This window comes from Anas acuta, chromosome 1 (assembly GCF_963932015.1).
Source record: "Anas acuta chromosome 1, bAnaAcu1.1, whole genome shotgun sequence".
Classification (NCBI taxonomy): Eukaryota; Metazoa; Chordata; class Aves; order Anseriformes; family Anatidae; genus Anas; species Anas acuta.
The window spans coordinates 189,369,619-189,389,420 of record NC_088979.1 but is presented as its reverse complement, the minus strand read 5'-3'; the positions used below and the strand labels follow the sequence as shown (position 1 = coordinate 189,389,420).

Here is a 19,802-nt window from a genome sequence, read left to right as displayed (position 1 = left end):
ACTATGCCCAACTCACATTTTCTTTTTTTCTTTAGGGGGATAATTAACCCATTCCCTGCTTCAAAATGCATCCGATCTTCCCCACTTCAGTGTATCTATACAGCTGAAGGACATGCCAAGGCTGTGCTCTGTGTAGATGCAACTGATGATCTTCTCTTCACTGGATCTAAAGGTTGGGCAAGCTTCATGCACCTGTGCTGCCTGTACAGGCTGATTTCACAACCTGGGTTATTGTGAAATTCCCAATTTGTTCTTAGTGCTGTAAACTCAGTGGAAAATTGTGAGGATCTGTTTCCAACATAAGCTGAAGAAGGACTTACAGTAATTGTCTACATATTTTTAACATTGTTTAGTATTTAGCTCCATATTTGTAGTGGAAAAGGTAACACTTAAGAACAATGTTAGCATTTGTTGAATTTTAAGCTGCAGCCAGTCATGGTAACAGGTGCTCACATGATGTGCAATGGCAAAGTATTAGCCTCAGGATGTAGGGGTAGAGGCGGGAACTGGACCTCAGTGGTTATTTTTCATAAATGCTCTTTCTAGTATCATTCAAAATTTATTTTTGTGTGTTCCCTTTTTCTGAATCTTTTCATGTGAGGCAGTTATAATAAAGTACTCGCCAAGTTCTTAGTAATGCGTGAAACTTTGGAAGCTCTCTCAAATAGAGCCTAAGTGATAATCTGTGAATTTTCCTTGAAGAAGTGAAGCTCGGGTGAATTAGAGTGGTGGCTGAGAAGAAGTTAGTGCCTACTGACAGGGACACTCTCCTTTTCACTAGTCCACGTAACGTGTCCATTCTGAAATTTCAAGGCGTTCCCTGCATGACACAGAGATAGCACCCCCAGCTGTAGGTCTTCTACTGCTAACATTCAGATGTGGTTTCTGTGCCTATTCCCCTACCTGTCTATTAAAAATATCAAGAGACACTGATAGAGTGAATTGGAAATTTTTTGGTCTTATAAATTCTGTTCAATGTTTTAGAATTTGTGCAACTGTATGCAGGTGCAATAAGAGGATGTATTTATAGCTTCTGCAAATGCTGCTTAGTTGATTTGTATTGAGGTTTCAAATGCAGTGGCTATGTGGGGAAAAAAGCTGTTAATTTTTTAATTTATTTTGCATATAAGTTTTTTCATTTTTTTTTTTTTTCTTGGAACACGGGAATGCTTGCAGATGTTGTAAATATTTGCTCTTTTTTGTCATATGCTAGCTTCCCATACTTACAGAGGAATATTTTTTGCATGTATTTTGGAGGGGAAAACTTCACAAAGTACACTTGTACTCATGAGTAGAAGAGTGTAGGTAGCTGTTTAATTAAATAAAGCGAAATCTTCTGGAATCTGTTGCTGAAGCAGAAAGACACAGCTTAGTGACAGCACATAACAGTAACAGCCAGTGCTGATTCAGTAATGATAATAAGCTCTCAGGTGTGTTGTGGATGTTGGGCTTTGCTCTTAACAGTTGAGATTTTTAAAGCAGCTGACCTGTTCTTGGTATGCTTACCTTCTTCATGCTACCGTAACAACTGCTGACAGCTGAAGTTTGTTCTTTGTGCTCCCAGTATTTACTCCAGTAAAAATGTATTTCTAAAATATAGAGGGTGAGTGACATGGTGCAACAAGGAGAGTGTCCTGTGTGGACTCTATTTGTGCTGCAAAATTCTTGAAAACCTCAATGCATTTGGGATCTTAGAACACAAAAGTTTGCAGCATTTAAATTGGATTGCTACTGAATGAAAACTATGACTAAGGCACTTACGCTGGAATTTTCAGATGCTCTTAAAGCACTGAATAGTTTGAATTGCTTCTTGACTTTGTATTTGTTGTGGCAGTCAATCCTTCATCATCCCGAGGTTCACATTCTCTCCTGAACTATGATCTTGATGAAGAATTCTTGAGTGTAAAATTGGCTTCTTCTCTTCATCTGTCATCATCCAAACCTCGCAACCTCCAAACTTTCTGTATCTTTACTCACTTTCCTTGGGATGGGATTTTATCATTTTAAAATGTTCTGGGAGCTAACATGCACATCTTGAACATGACAGTTAATGATTCATCCTGCTTAATTTTGATGATGGTAGATGATGCCATGTGTACTCTTAAAGACCAATTTCATTTAGCCATTTTTATGCAGTGCCTGCCAAAAGGGGGGGATATGTATGAATACAACTGAATGTATGGATTTTTTTTTTAATTATTGAGCTTTGAAAAAATACGAGTTTTCTATTTAATCCCCACCTTTTGTTTTTGTTTTTGCTTATCTTTATTTAGACCGTACTTGTAAAGTCTGGAATCTGGTAACTGGACAAGAGATTATGTCACTGGGGGGTCATCCAAATAATGTTGTTTCTATAAAATACTGCAACTACACTAGTCTGGTCTTCACCGTCTCGACATCCTATATCAAGGTGTGGGACATCAGAGATTCTGCTAAGTGTGTTCGGACACTGACGTAAGTATATTAAACCTTGAATACCAAGAGCTTGAATGAATCTTTATCTCAAATTTAATTAGATTTAATTCAATAGTGTAGTACAGTGTAGTTCAAATACACTGTTGGGGCTGGAGGCTTTATTTTAACACGTTCAAGGTGGGTCAGCGTGGGGCATTGATAATATATGAACACATGAAACAATTTGCATACATGCTTGTAGTGTTTTATCAGGTCTCTGGTATTCATTATTGGCTTTATAGCCTTTTTGCTCAGGTAAATAGGATTTATTTTAAATAATATATAAAGAGAACATAATGTAGTTATTCTATTTATTTATTTTTCTCCTCCTTGCATGTGCTCAGGTCTTCGGGCCAGGCAATGCCTGGTGATGTGTGTTCAGGAAGTACTAACAGAACAGTCACTATCCCTGCTGGAGAGAACCAGATCAATCAGATTGCACTAAATCCAACTGGCACTTTCCTCTATGCAGCTGCTGGAAACTCAGTGAGGATGTGGGACCTGAAAAGGTACTGAACATCAGCAGAAGAGAATCTTCCTTAGGTGGTTACACGTGTGTGTGTAACAAAGTCAAGGAGGTGTTTCCTGTTCATGGTAATATCCATATTCTGGGTAAAGATATGGATCGACTAATCTGTGCTATGGTTGTTACAGAGATAATGGAATTGATCTTGATTTCCTTGGTTGTTAAGGTTATGGTGAGTTGTTTCAGTAAAAATAATTGCGGGAAAAAAAACAAGGTTCTGTGTTTAAGACACGTGCTGAAGAGTAAGGTGACAGATGCATGAGTCTTGACTGGTAATTGCAGATGAGCTTATGATTACTGACTGATGTAATGCAATATAACGTGTGGCTATGATAATTACTAGATAACATTTTTCCCAAACAGAACCTACACCTAAAAGAGGGCACTCAAAATACAGAGAATAATTTAAGGAGTCTATTTTAAAGTTTTCTTTGTTTGTTTGTTTTACTGTGTTTTTGTTTTCAACCTAAATATAAACTTTTATTTCCATTTCACGTTTATGCATGGGTGTGGGGAACAGAGTATGTAAACCAGTAGATAACTAGTGAAGACATAGGAGAAAAGAAGATCCATCCTGGCAGAAACTGTTATAGCTTATGTTGGATACATGGAAAAATAAAAATAAATCCTCATTCATTTCTTTTCTTATTCTTGAAGATTTCAGTCTACAGGAAAGCTAACTGGTCACCAGGGTCCTGTTATGTGCCTTACTGTGGAACGAATTTCCAATGGGCAAGATCTTATTGTCACTGGTTCAAAGGATCATTATATAAAGGTAAACCAGAAGTATTTGTCTGTTTATTTTAACTCTTCACATCAGCATGGGATGCAGGCTTCAGCAGGAGTGACTCACCTCTCTGTATCTGAAATCTGATAACCAAGGTAGAAATTATTCTATCAGATTATCAATAGCATTCAGTCTTTATAAGCATCATTTTTTAATCTCATGATAGAACAATTTTGAAAACAATGTGAATCAGGTTGTCTGTAGTTAAACTTTTTCTTCATCCTTAGTAAGGTGGGCTTCAGGTGTGTGAAGTCTTGGAGAAAGATACATTACACCTGCTGTTTAGATACTTTCACAGGCTAAATTTTACTTCAGTGAGTGCCTCCCTTTTGGAGTCCAGACCTAGCTGCCTTGGCAGAGGTGCTCTGTAGGCTCTCCGCAGTAAAAAGCTTGGGGTCTAGCCCAGGCTTTTGTTTACAGATTACCACATTTATAAAGTGGGGATGGAGAGAAAGGCCTGTGCATCTCAGCCCAGCTGTCCAATCTTACATGTTTTTTGTTAGCACACATTTTGATTATGCTGAGTTGTGTTTAAGCATAGCATAGTGAGGTTATGGCACTTTTCTGCTTCTTGTCATTGTGATTAATTCACTCAGGGGTAGGGAGTCAGTTTTTTGTTTTTGGCTCTTGCTTTTCCTTTTTCCTTTTTTTTTTTTTCTTTTTCCTATCTCAGCCAGAGTGTATTTGAATCTACAATCTCCAGTTTCTCGGGAACGTGCCCAAACCACCAGGGCATGTTTCTGAGAACATGGGAGCTATACTTCATCATCTCCATAAAGCTACCTCTCACAATGCAAAGAACATATGAATTGTGAAGCCATAGATTTTATGAGCAAGAGACCCTAACTTGTTTTGTAGGGTTATCCTTCATTCTGGTGTTGCCTGCTGGATTTGCCTATACGTCTCTTACACTAGAGAAGGTGTATAAACACAGCTGGGAGTGCATCAGGGAGACAGAACCTGAGCTCTCTCTCTCTCTGAGCTATAAGCTTTCTCTTTTTGCTGTTCCTACCCTGCAATTCTTGCACTCTTGGCTGTGTGGTGGTCTAGCCTCAGAAGACAGGCTGGGAGGTGGGTACATAGCTTGATGGTTTGGCCTTTGGGTTTCAGTCCTATCAGGAAGTCCCTATGGTTATAGACGAGAGGATTCTTAGGGAACAGGATGACACAGAGAGAGACTGGAATAATTACTTCTCTATATGGCTCAGAATATCGGGTTAGTTAGGAGCTACCATCCTGGCACAGTACTGAGTGGAGGACATCAGTGAGCCAACAGGATGCAATCATGTAATGTCAGGTTGTCACACAGCCAGCTCCCGGGACAAGCCAGGGGTGGGACAGTTTGGGGAAAAGTTATCTGTCAATAGTCAAAGCAGTTTATCTGTTGTGTTCTGCCATCCTGGTGGGCTCCCTTGCTGTGGGCAAGCTACCTAAATCCTTATGAGGCTGCCTGCTTCTTCACTTACATTACTAGAATATCCATGGATATTTTGGCCGTGTGTATGTGCTGTGGGTCTTCTGCAAGGTTAATACCTCCAGAACAGTCAGGTCACTTCAGACACTACAAATGTTCTGTACGTTCATGGTCAGTGCCATGATTTGGGATTTCTTGGTTCTTCTGCACAGGTAGATGGACTGGATATAGTAGATCTGGTCACAGCAAACTGCTTTCCCTCCACAGAAAACTGTGGTATTGCTTCCTGAGCCAGGAATATTAGTCATCTCAGTGCCTAATTCTTCTGGTGGTATCATTGGACATTTTTGTTACAACTGAACTGATATATGTTAATTGAATGCTGTAATTTCTAAAATACCTTTAACTCGGTTAAGGTTTTCTTTCATATTGCCAAGCTGTCTCTTTCGTACTGCCAAGCTTATTAATTTGAAGAAGTCGATGAAGATCTAATAATAGCGAATGTAGTCTGACATTTGCTTGTGGAGCAGGTAGTGGTTTTTAAAAGTTACAGCTCATCAGTTCCTCCTCAGCTTAGTCCAACTGAGTGAGTTGTGGCTTCCTGCAATGCAAAATGAAACAGGATTGCTTAACACTATTGCTCTAGAGACAGTTAGCTGATGGGGCTGGTTATGGCTTAAATTCTTTGAATGACACCATTTTAACAGTTTGTTTTATGACTCCATTCTTGGAGCACAGGCAAGGAGAGAGGTGTGTCTAGCCCCTGGAAAGTATGAATACATAATGGTGTGAATCCCTTGCCAAAACACCTTGTCCAGAAAAATATATTTCTTCAGCTGTCTTCATGCTTCTTCCTGTTTGGACCATGCTTTCTGTACACACGTGAGCTTTGTTTCCCTAGCCAAAGACATGTAATAGAGAGGCTCTTTCTTCCGAAGATGCTGTGCATTTCATAACTAGTTAGTAGCACATTCTCCCAGAGCAGTCTTCTCTATGTCAGCAAAGTATTCCTGCATCAGGCAAAAGGCAGAAGAGAAGCAAGAGGTGGTTTTGTTAGATAATTTCTGTTTAATACATCAAAATACATTAGACTGTAATAAGACTTTAGAGACCTTTCCAAGTGTTTCCCTTTAAGTTATTTGCTGCCTGTTTCCAAGCCTGTTGGAGAGCAGATAATTTTTCCTACCGTATTTGATAATTTATTTTATTTTAGATGTTTGATGTAACTGAAGGGGCTCTTGGAAGTGTGAGTCCTACACACAATTTTGAACCTCCTCACTATGATGGCATCGAAGCACTTGCTATTATGGGAGACAACCTTTTTAGTGGATCCAGAGACAATGGAATTAAGAAATGGGATTTGGCTCAGAAAGACCTTCTTCAGGTAATGTAAAAATAATGTGGCTAATGTGACAGTCATGCTTTAGAACTCCTTTCAGGTCGTGTAAATTTTCAGGTTTAGATGATGACTATTCACTTACTAATGTTTCTAAAATGGAAGGCACAGCGCTGAGTGAGAAGGAAATCAATAATGTACCTATCTTTGTACTAGGAATGCACTCACTTTTCTCTGCAGTCTGTGTAGTGTCAGGAAATCCTGATAAAGTGGTTAGGCTTTGTTTTAGTTTTGAGTATGTGTTTTTGCTGCTGTTGTGTTTGGCTTTGTTTTGGTTTTGCTTGGAATGAAAGCAACATTTCCCTTCTCTGTGATTTGAACCATTGGGTAACAACATCCTTATGTCACTGACAAGGTGGTAAATTTTGGACTAAGAACTCGTTAATGACAAGCAATGCTTCAGGTCAGGCTACAGAGTATCTTTTTGTAGAAAGGGGTTTAGAATCTCTCTTCCTTCCCCCAGTCTTCCTCTAAAAAGTTTGCTCCTTAGACTGCCATTCACATTATATAAGATATGCATTCTATAAGACCTGTAATGCATATATAATAATCTCTGCTAACTGTTAGAAAACATCTGTTTTTGCTAGCCATGGGGTTATTCAGGGTGAAAGTGGCCACTGGAGGCTACGTTTCAAGGTGAAAACGTCCACTGAAGGTCATGTAGTCCAACCTGCTGCTGCAAGCAAGGCCAAATTTGAAGTTAGGTCTGGTTACAGAATCACAGAAAGCTGAGGCTGGCAGGGCCCTCTGGAGCCAGCTGCTCCAACCCCTGCCCAAGCAGGGACACCCAGAGCAGGCTGCCCAGGACCACGTCCAGGCGGCTTCTGAAGATCTCCAAGGAGGAGGCCCCACAGCCTCTGTGGGCAGCCTGTGCCAGTGCTCGGTCACCCACACAGCGCAGAAGTGCTCCTGGTGTTCAGGCAGCACCTCCTGTGTCCCAGGTTGTGCCCACTGCCTCTTGCCCTGGCTCCATCTTCTTTGCACCCCCCCTTCAGTTATTTGTGTACTTTAGATGGAGCCTCCTGAGCCTCCTCTCCAGGCTGAACAGCCTCAGTTCTTCTCTCAGCCTCTGAAAGGAGAGGTTCTCCAGTCTCTACATCATGTTGGTGGCCCTACATGAGAGTTTTCCCAGAAAAAGGGGCCCAGAACTGAACAGAGGGTGGCTTCACCAATGCTGAGTAGAGAGGCCTTGCCCAGCTGAGTTTTGAAAAGTCTCCAAGGTCACAGATTGCACAGTTTGCTTTGGGTGACCTACTGCGCTCCTTAACTACTCTTCTATGAATTATTTTCTTTACTTGTACCCAGTCAGAATTCGTTTTTTTTGCAACTTTCTTTGCTGTGTGCACTTGAAAAACATCTGACTGTTCTCACTAGATTTCCTGTTTTGGGTAGGAGAAGACAGCAAATAGATTTCTTTTCAGCCTTCTTTCTTCCCAGGCTACACACACTGATTTCCCTTTTCATCTCCTTCTTCTCCAGCCCCCAAATATTTTCCCGAGGACAACAGTTTATCAATGCACCTCATATGCTGGGAGGCCCCAGATTGGGCCCAGTAGTCCAGAGGTAGCCTCCCACCCACTAAGTACTGGGAAATAATTACTTTCCTTTACTTGTAGTCTACATTCTTGCAGAGTTCCCAAGCATGTGGAAGAAAGTAATAAACCTTCTGTCTTTAATAGAGATTTTAAACATAAATAAAAAATATAAGATAAATAGGGAAGGATATATGCCCCTGGGGTGATTGGAGTATATGAGATGATAGCACAGAGAAGGAAGCAAGATGAGCAGAAGAATCACAACCCTGGACCTCAAGACAGCAGATTTTGGCCTGTTTAGGGACCTGTCTGGAAGAATCCTTTGGGATATGGTCCTGGAAAAAGGAGGGGCCCAAGAGAATAGTTTTTTCAATAGTTTTTCAATGATTTTTCAAGGACTTCCAAGCTGAAGAGTGTTCCATCCCAACATGCAGAAAGTGAAGCAAAGGTTAAAGGAGGCCTGCATGGATACAGAAGGAGCTCTTGAATAAACCCAAACACTAAAAGGCAAGAGGTGGAAGCAAGGACAGAAGCATGAAGAGACACCAAGAGATTATTCAGACTGGAGAAGAGAGGGTTGTCAGTATATATAAATACCTGATAGGAGAGAGAAAAGAAAACAGAGCCAGATTCTGCTCAGTGGTATCCAGCGGAAGGACAAGAGGCAGTGAACACAAACTGAAATGCAGGAAATATTTAAATGTAAGAAAGAAAATGAGAGTTTTCTTTCTGTAAATCATCTGTAAAGGTGATTGAACACTGGAGTCAGTTGCCCAAAGAGGTTGTGGAGTTTCCACCCCTGGAGCTCCTCAAAACCAGTACCCGGCTCTGAACAGCCTGCTCTGGCTGACCCTGCTTTGAGCAGGGGATTGGGCTGGATGATCTCCAGAGATCCCTGCCAACCTCAGCTCCTCTGTGGTCCTGCAGATGTTACATCTAGAACTTAGTTATTTTTCAGTAAGTGTAGGTAAAATTTTGACTCGATCATGTACGTGGTAGAAGAGTCTAAATACCACAGGTTTCATCGCTCTCCTTGATGTTCCTCGACATGATTTCTTACAAAAAAGCCTGAAATAGAGCTGAAGCTGCTTTAAAGTATAAATGTTAATATTTCATCAGGTCCTGGTTTGGAAAACCTTTTTGGTGAAAATCATTCAACAATCATGCTATTTGAAAGAATCTGGACATCGTCTACTTTACTTGGTGCTACACATGCCAAGCAGTGTGTATTGTAGATGAACTCCAATAGAAAGCTGTAGAAAGGTCCTAGAAAGCTGTATGTGCTCCGTAATGCAAGGAAGGCAGCAAAACAAGGGAGTTCCTACAAAGCTGACCTGGAGAAGAGCCAGCCCAGCTTCCCTTAAAAGACAGTAAACTTGAACTGTTATTTCCCTGGTGTTTGTGTCAAATGGATGTTGTTCTCAGCCGGTCTGCACAGCATTTGGCTTTCAGAATCAGCAGTGAAATGCTGGTGTCCTTCCTTAATAAAGAGCTGATGTATCTTTTTGAAGTGCTATATTGCCAGATCAATTTATAATGTGTAGTGGGAAAAGAAGAAAGGAGGAAAGCAAACATAGAAGTGTAGTTTCTGTTTCCCTGGTGTATTTTTTGAGCAGTGTTTGGGATTATTTTCTTTTTGTGTTTTATAACTTCTACAGACAGACTTGAAAAATACACAGAGACCATATGGTCAAGTATGCATTCAAATATGCATTGGAACATATGCAGATTTAGTGTTACCCTAAATTAGCATTATCCTAAATTAATTTCTGTTCCACATCGTGGCAGTTGTGCATATTGTTTTTTCTTTTTGTTCTGTAGCACTATTTATCAAAGAGAAACAAACCCTAGGTGACTCGTAGTGTAGGTGCAGCCTCAGGAAGAAAGCACCCTCCTTGTTCTAAAGAAGGAGAAGCCACAGGGCTGGGATGTGTCCAGAGTGCTGTAGCTAATGGTCTGCAGGATGGGAGCTGGGCTTTGAACTCAGGGTTGGCTTGTAGTTGTTGTTATTTATTTATTTATTATTATTTCTAATTCTGTGCTCATTCGTCTATATTTTCTTTCATCCTTGTAAGATTTGCCTGCTTTCTGTCTTTCAGCAAGTTCCTAATGCTCATAAAGATTGGGTGTGTGCTCTCAGTCTGCTGCCCGCCGGTGCTCCAGTTCTGCTCAGCGGCTGCAGAGGAGGCACCCTCAAGCTCTGGAATGTGGACACCTTCGCTCAGATTGGGGAGATGAAAGGACATGACAGTCCTATCAATGCAATCTGCACTAACTCCAGCCATATTTTCACAGCAGCAGAGTGAGTTTCTCTTCTCTATAAGCCTTTTTCCATAGCTCCTGCTATAATTCTGCCCATGCAAATGTATTTGGGAGATCTTCAGTTGTGTAAATCGCTTCATAGCAGACATGGGAAAACCTGGTCCATGCCCCTAAATGCCAATAACGTACGGCATTGGTCTCCAAAGTGGGGTGTGTGCACTGCAGGGAATGCACAAGGTGATACATTGGGACGGGGGAAGAAAATATTAGGATTTCACTAGTGCATGTGTGTGACTTAAAAATGAATAAAAATACATATATTGAAGGTGCCTGCTCAAAAATCTTTTAGTGAAGGGGTGCACAATCAAAACAGTTTGAAGACCGCTAATGTGCAGGATGACGGGGGAGAATTAGATAATAGTGAGAATTTTACCAACTCGCCTCTTCAGTTAGGCTGTTATTGCTAGGGCTGACTCCTGACCTGTAGGAATTTTTCTAAAAGCCACGGTACCTGCTTTCTTTCTTAAGTGCTAGCAGGAGCTTTGCAAGATTAAAAGACAGGCCTACTGTCATTTAAACACCTGATTTGAATATTTGATTCCTCAGTAAAAGTGGGCATATTCAGTACTTGAAACCTCAGGTGACTTGATTAAGAAAAGCACCTTATTCCGTTAGTTGTGTGGTGTACCATAGATTTCAAGTTCTCTTAGAGACCCTTGCATATCTATTATGGAAATCTTATTTATACAACAGTACCTTTCTGAATAAAGCACCTCATTCTGAAAAAAAAAAGTTTTTCCCCCTTCTGAAATTATCCATATTAATTATCTAACTCTAATACTGTCTAATACTGTTTTGATTTGGTTTTGTTTTTCAGTGACCGGACTGTGAGGATCTGGAAAGCTCGAAATGTGATAGACGGACAGATCTCAGATACAGGAGATGCAAGTGAAGATCTTGCCAGTAACTGAGATGGTGGGGAAAAAAAAATAAAAAGAAAGAAAAAAAAAAAGAAGAATTTGAGGTGCACTCTATGCAGTTTGCTGCATGCCTGTTAAGTAAATGGTGATGACTGGAATGAACTGAAAAATAAGTGTGAACTCTTCTACCAGACCTGCTGTCCTTAAAACACGTACTGTATTTAAGAAAAAAAGGTAGCATTCTTGTATCTCAGTGATCACGTACATATGTCTATATATAATGGCTGAGTTTGTGTGCATAAGTAACACTTGCGGTTTAACTGGAAACCATCTTAAAATTATAACTGGGAATATATTTAAAAGAAAAGTGCTCTGCTGTATTTCACTCACAATTGTGATCAGCTGTGTTGCGTTTTTAGGGTAGCACAGGAATGCTGACTTCCTATTAATAAGCCTTTGATTATGACAGACGTTTCAGGATTTTAAAGGTCACTTACACTGTTGTTAGGGAAGCGGAGAGAATAAAAAATGGCAGGAAGCTGTTAGTGACAGATCCTTCTGATGTGACTGTGTCCCGCTAACAGCAAATGCTATATGATCTGTGTTAATGTTAGCATATAATCCTCGTTGACCAAAGTTGTGCAGCTACGTATGCTCTGTGCTCAGGACTAGAACTAAAATGCTCATAACTTGGTATGTTTTATTAGTGTTCTGCCTATGTTCTGTAATGACTAGGTGTTTGTAATGTCATGACAGAAATATATCTTAATCTATTTTTCTTATGGATTTGTTTCTATCATCTCATTTTCTTTTTTTTAAAGCAAAAATGTTTTTTTCCTTTTTATCTAATTTTATATGCTGCTAAATGTATTTTAAATACACTGTTTTGCAAGCCTTGGCAGTTACTTTGAGAACTGAACCACGTGTATTGGAAAAAGCTATGTAAATAGATGGTTGTATAAAGAAAATATCTTATCATGTGCCTGTATGACTTTTAAAGCTCTTAGAGTGTGGATATTGAGGGAGGATGTATAATTTAGCCAACTGCTCTGAATATTAATTTGTAAATTCTGCAAATTTTAAAATTTTATGTAGATTCAGACACAGTGCTTGGATGTTGATTTTTTTTGATGTTTGTTGTTGTTGTTTGTTCCCCCCCAAAAAAATACAAGACTGTAAATTATAGCTTATATAGGCAACAAATAAAGATGTGAATGTGAACTATTTCTCTTTGACTTTTTTTTTTTTTAATCATCGTTCCTTGGTAAGAATTCACTTCACTTGCAAAGGCCCCAGGTGTGAACCGCACAATTTTACGTAGTGCAGTAGAATTGCTTGCTGAGTAATGCAGCCCTTAGGTTGTTCTGGTACCCCACTTCTAGCTGCTAGTTAGGCATTACTGCCTCTTTGATAGTACTTAGGAACCCCAGTAGGATTCCATCGTACTATCTGAAATGCAGCAGATGGCTCCTGTTCTCAGGAGATCACATCTCTTACCTTGTTACATGCAGTGTCAAGCAAAGAAAAGCCCTGATGCCTCTTACTCATCTTCGAGAAATTATTTCCTCCCCAGCTCAGCTTGAAAGCAGATGAAAATGCATGCTGCTTGTGAGGTGAAGTCTCATTTAGCTCAAGTTTCAGGAGAAATCAGAAATGATGTGTATTGTTAGGCAACGTACAGGTTGGGAGTTAAAATATGCACTAATTGGTATCGCTACAGTTTATCATGCTTTCAGGGTATTTGAAGGGTGCATGAGTGCGCAACGTGATTTGGGACCACAGCAGTACTTGGAGCAAATGGAGAGTGGATTTACCTGCGAGAGGCTGTGCCTGCCTGCTGCGGGGTGCCCTGGCCAGCCTGGTGAAGGCCACCCTCTGCCGAGGCACAAACGAGGCCAGCAGCTTGGTGACCCGTGGCTTCGGAGCTTAACACTAAGGGCTGCCATCTGGGAACCCTAGGTAGTTTGTTAGTGCATAAGATTCACATGAATATTGTGTTTTTCAACTGCAAAAAAAGTCCTTACACACCTAAGAGACTACTACTTGCTGTCAGGCTGTTCTGCCTTCGTGGACCATATGGCGAGGGGCTGTTGTTGCAACAGTCTGACTTGCAGATGCTACTCTCTGGCAATGCTTGAAAACACAGACATTTTGTTTTATGAGCTGTCTTGTGGTTGGCACCAATATGACTGTTAGAGAATTGTGTGTATAGAAAGATATTTTTTTCCTTCAGGAAGACATCCCACCTAAAAACGAATCTTACTGTACAACATGGAGGTACTCTGGAAGTTCTTGCCATCAAATAATTGGAGGAAAATTGTCATTTTGTAAAGGTCACAGTACCAGTGTCTTGTTTTAATGGAGATTTCTTCAGCTGCTTTTCTTCAAACTTTTCATTTTTAGTATAAAATTATATATGTGACAAAAGATGGATCAGAAAAAGGTAAGCACGGGACTCTGAAGATATTTGTTTAAAAAATGAAGGGAGTCTTGGGTAAATGGCTTTTTATAAGAATCCTGAGAAAAGTCTTGGGACTGGGGCTCAGATGTTTATCAAAGTTTGTGGACAAATCAGTCACTAGCCCTGTCTTATCTGCTGAGATATGTTCTTAACTACAGGCAAGGTCATGTGTTACAAGAGCATGAGTTTATTGAATTAGCTTTGATAAAATATTGGCAATGCCATCAATAATCTGAAGGGATCCTTATCGCAGCTCTGCCTGGTATAAAAGGCTACAGGCTGCGCACAGAAATCAGCCGTGAACCATGGAGAGAACCAGGAGTCTCTGGCTGTTGGCCGCTGTGCTGGCAGGTAAATGTCTGGTATTCCTGTTTTGTCATAGTCTTCCAAAGCAAGAGCTAGGTTTGGTAACAGTAGAAGAGCTATGAGAGCAGGAGCAACTCTTCTCACATGGAAAGGGAGAGAGCAGGCGTGGGCTTAACTCCACCTGATGTGACTTTATGGGAAGACAACAGGGCTGGCTTGGTAAGAGAGAGATCCCAGTCTAGCTGCTGAAAGTTAAGTGGTGCTGATCTGTTTTCTGTGGCTTGGACCCACATACACCAGAGCCTAAGAATAGGAATCAGGTTTATTCTCCCTCTAAGTTGCCAGATAAAGGAAGAAGGAATCTCTGCAGCAAGTACCTTGTAAATGTGTAGGTGAACCCAAAATGTAAAGACGAATACTAAAAGGAGCATGGTATTGCTTTAGTTCCTTGCTTACGCCTTATCACAGCATTTTCTAACCTAATTTCACAAAATTTAAGTCAAGATTTAAAAATAAAAAACAACAGTGGGGATACTTTTTCACTGATATCTTTCAAGCTGCCTCTTTTTAGTTCCTGATCCCATGGAAATTATCATGAAAAAGGAGCAGATAGTCATAGTTGCTACTAAATTCAGCTGCTCATTTGCAAATATATGTAGAAGATGAAACGCAAACATGGACCATAAAAGCAGTGAAAATGATGCAGAGGCTTTAAAATTAAATATATATTTCCACTTGCTGCCATCCCATTTGCACTATTACAGAAGGAGGTTGCAGCCTTGTTCAGCTGCTCAGCCCTGCTGAGTTTCAAAATTCCCTAGAAAACTTAAACTTCATACAGGTGATGAGGAGAAAAAAAGAAGTGTATTCTTGGTTTCTGCAGGGGCATCTTTTTCCTTTGAACTAGCTTCTTCCTTCACAATATCTTTATGAAGTATTTTGAAAGCATTTCATTATAGAAATAAGTTGATAAAAGTCTCCTGTTAATAATCTGCTCTGGTATGTTCGGTCACATTCTCTGATTGCAGTAATGAAGACATTGATTTCATTTCTATTAGAAAAGGGAAAAAAAAAAAAGGCAGCTAAATGTGATAGTTCTACTCTATTTGGTGCTTCACCCACCCAGATGTTAACTAGCAAATGCAAGGCAGAGCAGTGCGAAGCTTCTGGCCACAGGAGCTATGGGTTGGACAGCAGAGGTGGCGTTTGTAGTATGATTTTCTTCAGCCCCTGTGGTTGCACAGGTTTGAGGACCTCAGCATGCAGATGGCCATGGGAAGCCTTTGAAATCTTTCCATCTCTCCTTCGATAAGCAGGAACAGTCAGTGCACAGTGTGTGAAGGCCTGGCAGCCACTTCCACGGGGCTTGCAAGCTGCGTGACTTTCCTTCATCTTCCTCAGGGGCACAGTATGAAAAGGAGAGGGTTTGCTACCCCAGCCCTGGCTAAAGTGTTTAATTCGGTTGTTGATGACTACTCGCTGATTTTTACCGCACAGATAAGTCACCTAGGGATTGCTGAGGGGTGTTGATGCTCCTTTTGTGCTTTGGATGGAACAAGGGGGGCAGAATTCGGGGCTGCCCTATGGGAGGGATGTGCGCTGGGGGGTGAACGCTGGACAGAAAGCTGCCAGCCCACCCAAGGGTGGTGACAGAGAGGGCAGCCAAGCTGCCAGCTGGTGAAGGTCCACTGGATTTGTGCTATTCCCACCTGTAGCAGGTGATGTGAGGCTGAGTTAGGTGTACCAGGCTGTGGGGATGAGAATATTTCTCTAAAAAGATAAACGGAGCCAGTGTTCAGCTCCTGTTTCCATGCATTCCCATCCTCTACTTGGAGCTAAACTCCGGTAGCACCAGAGGATGCGAATTCCTAATGAATTCGCAGTTTAATGCTGTATTTTTTCCACTATCCAGAATTATTGCTTGTGCACATCTGCTTGTAAACTTCTTTACGGGGAGAAGTCCCAACTGCATCAGCAATCACGTTTTAAGCTGCCAAGTACCCACCAGTCCGCATAAAATAAAACGTTTAAAGCAGGTGATTGTCATTTTATGGAAAAGAGTAATTATCTTCCAAGTAGATTTAATCTTTGAGTACTGCTGTAACGACTACAATTTACACTTCAAAATAAGTCAGCAGCCATGTGCCTGCTCTCCCCAGGACCCTGGGGTATTCTGCCAGCACCGAAGGCAGCTGGCCCTGCAGAGCCCATTCTCTGCAGGCTCCCTGCGTGTAGGGGCAGCAGGGCTGGACCAGCAGCTGGGGGCAGGAGGGGGCCGAGCACCTCATTAAGAGGTTTTGGTTCTGTGAACGACTGATCTGTCCCTTTTCTTGTCCTACCAACGATTTACCTTTACTGTAAGGGAAGATATTTTGCTATATTACTGTATTAAGTCAAGGAATGTTAATACAAAGTACTAATAATACACACACGTAGCATTTATAGAATGTATTTATATAATTTATATATTCATTTATATAAATGAAGCCTAATACAAACATATATGTAATCAACATTTTTATAATTACATATATCATAGAATCACGGAATGGTTTGGGTTGGAAGGGACCTTAAAGACCACCCAGTTCCAACCCCCATGCCATGGGCAGAGACATGTCCCACTAGACCAGTAAACTATAAATATTTTACATATTTATAATTGTGTATACATACATAACCTCTGTGAAAACCATGGCAAAGAATAAGCACACAGAGGACGTCGGATGCGACACCTCACCAGCAGTTTCGGTAGCTCGCTAGTTAACTTTCCGTATTTCTGAGTATTTCCAGTTGGTCATGCTTCAGCTGAATACCTGAAGCTCTGAGCACTGAACAATAGGGACCATGCTGTGTTGGCATGGAAAAGAAAGTGGCTCCTCTGGTTTCGGTCATGAGTAGGCATGCTGCCCTGAGGTCATCTCAGTCAAAAGAATTGTGGTATTGGCCCCAAAATGAGGAAAAAGAAATTATCAAAAAAAAAAGTATAACCAAAGCAGATCGCATCGCTTGTTTCTGTATGGTTTTCTGTAGTCTCTGACTGCTTTCCCCCCCGTGCAGCCCTAGGCCAGTGCCATGGCTCCAGCTCGGAGCAGTGCAGCGGGGCCGTGGCGGTGCAGCGGCGGGTGGACTGCCACCCCCAGCCCGGCGCTTCCCAGGAGAGCTGCGAGGCGCGGGGCTGCACCTGGTGCACCACCGACGTCCCCAACGCGCCCTGGTGCTTCTTCCCCGAGGACAGCCCCTACGGATATTCCCTGGGTGGGAACGCGGAGAAGACAGATAAAGGCTGGAGGTAAGCTGGATTCGAAAACCATGTGTTTCTTATTATAATGGAAAGGCTGGTGGAAAGGCTGGTGGGTGTGTTTTGCTAAGCCCTGTACAATTGGGGTTCTGCACTGAGCTGCTCACCCCACACCACCAGTGTGCAGAAACCAGGTATTTCTCCCATTAATGGCAAGGAGAGCCAAGTCAACCATATGAGGTTTAGTCGTCTAATTTTTAGCCTTAAAGCTGGATGAAATAAACATTACCACATGCTACTGGACTCTGTATAGGTGAGAAGCCAGTAATTAGAGAGAGGGGAAGGTGCCCGTGCTGCGGCTGGGATGGCCGAGCACCGTGCCACCCGCACCGCTGCTCCCGGCTGGCAGCTCGGGCTCCTGCTGGAACCAGCAGCCAACCACCACCTCCACGACGAGGAGAAGACCTTAGCAAATGGAGGAATAACCTCAGTTTATTTCTCTTGATAAATCAATGATTTGACTGTTTTTGTTTTGTTTTAAGAATTGGTGTAGAATAGCTGAGTTGTTTCCCGACACTGAAACTGAGGCGTGTTTCTGTTTCAGGGTAACGCTGAACAAGCGCAGCCAGCTGTCGCTGTTTGGAAGTGACATTTCTCCTGTTGTCATCGATGTGGAGTTTCAGACGAAAGACAGGCTGAGGTTTAAAGTGAGTATTTTGGGGAATGGAAAGTCATTTAAAGAAAGCCACACACGCTAGCAAGCCAGCTAACCTGCCTGGACCCCCCTCACCTTGGCTTAGGTCTACGACCCCAACAGAGAGCGCTTCGAGGTACCCCTCAAGATCGACTCCCCAGGGGTGGCCGCCGAGGACACCAGCTACGATGTTGAGTTCACAGATGACGCCTCGCACTTCAGGATCAAGAGGAAGAGCACCGGCACTGTGCTGTGAGTATGAGATGTTATGAGCATTGTTTTTTGGAGAAAATAAGAGTGATGGAGCAAGCATTGTTTCCTACTGCTTTACTCTGTGTCATTCTGTGTGAGAAGGCTCAAGCACAAAACAGCATAAATCCAGATTTATGTTTTTTCCTAGAAAACGCTCATTATTAATAGGAGTATTTGCCTGTGTAATGAGAAATTATCCACACACATGCAGAAAAGATTATTCAGTTTCTTATCAAATAAGTTTTGAGACTGCAGTTTTTGGGTACACAGCTTTAGGCATTGGTATTCTCAGCTTATGAAAGCACTGAAGCACCGTTTTATGAAATTTGGGGTGTTGTAATACACCAGAAATTGAGCACCAACTCTCTTGCCACTTTTCCAGATGTAGGTCTGGGAAAGTAAAGCTCAAAACCACAGGGGCCTTCAGCTTCCACTGGTTTCAATGGAAGCAGGGAACAGAATTTGTGGGTCTAGCTCATTGTTCTGTGAGAAAAGCTGGTACTGGTACTGGTACTTTTCAAACTGGTACTGGTATACACTTAACCTCAGCACAAGCTCCCCCCACCAGTACATACCACCAGGTTTCTCATTTTCTCGCCTTCCACCATCCTGTCTCTAGTGTGTAATGCTACTTAGCAAGAGAGTTTTTGGGAAGAGAGGCTCCCTATGTCCTCATAGAGGTATCAGTTGTGTTTGGGGATGCTATGGTGCAGTGTTGGCAGCAGCCTTCAGCCATCTGCAGTGATAAATGACGATGTTACATGCTGCTGAGGGTTACCACTGCATCACTCAGGTGGGCAGAGGAGATGTACAGAATATTGTAATATGGGTACCGTTTGCATCAGGGCCTTGAGAGAAAAAAAAAAAAAGAAAAAAAGAAGAAAAAAAAAACCAACACAAAGTGTGCACTGCCCACAGGAGGCTGTGGTTGTAACTGTATTAGCATTTTAATCTAGATGAGCAGCACATTTTGAGGTGAATCTCCTGATTACACCCACCTCTTGTGACCTTGGGACCCTGACACAGCTCTGTTAGTGTTGCACCCCTTGCTAGTGCAGATGTAGCATTTGCAAGGTGCATTCCCAGCAGGTCATTGTAATCCAAGCCGTTCATTTTATGCATTAGAAATTTTAACCCCCAAAATGTGAAAAAAAGTGAGTCAGATGTATTTTTTTTCCAGAAGCTCTTTGTTAAACAGACTAAAAATATAAGCATTATCTTTCCATGAAATGTAAGGATGGCTTAAGACGTGTGATGCAAGTAAGGCATTGCAGCCTCTGAGATGGTGTGAGACTGCAGATGGAACCACTGCACTGGGTTTTTAATTAGCTATCTGTCCTTTTAAATTTCAGTCTTGTGGTGTCTCTTTTTTGAGGTGTCACAGCCAATTCTGTAAAGTTTTCTTTTTGCGGGCTATTGTAAATGAATGTATTATGCATTGCCCGATAACAAAAAATAATTTAATTCCTCGTTAGACTTAACAGCTTTGTGAAAATAGTGGGCTTAAGTTAAAGGCCCAATTTTCTTCTCTTTGTAATGAGAGATTTTTGCAGAGGC

General features: G+C 41.6%; 1 protein-coding gene across 9 annotated transcripts in view; it reads left to right on the top strand.

Annotated features, from left to right (window-relative positions):
• The window catches only part of KIF21A (kinesin family member 21A), an 87,903-nt gene extending 75,388 nt beyond the window's left edge, over positions 1-12,515 (top strand). For all 9 annotated transcript variants that reach the window (XM_068669734.1, XM_068669733.1, XM_068669737.1 and 6 more), the window contains 7 exons: positions 36-172; positions 2,274-2,454; positions 2,799-2,963; positions 3,638-3,755; positions 6,395-6,565; positions 10,212-10,414; positions 11,252-12,515. In XM_068669734.1, the coding sequence (XP_068525835.1) occupies positions 36-172; positions 2,274-2,454; positions 2,799-2,963; positions 3,638-3,755; positions 6,395-6,565; positions 10,212-10,414; positions 11,252-11,345 (1,069 nt within the window). In that variant the 3' untranslated portion in view covers positions 11,346-12,515. The remainder of the gene's footprint in view (positions 1-35; positions 173-2,273; positions 2,455-2,798; positions 2,964-3,637; positions 3,756-6,394; positions 6,566-10,211; positions 10,415-11,251) is intronic.
• The last annotated feature ends 7,287 nt before the right edge of the window (positions 12,516-19,802 follow it).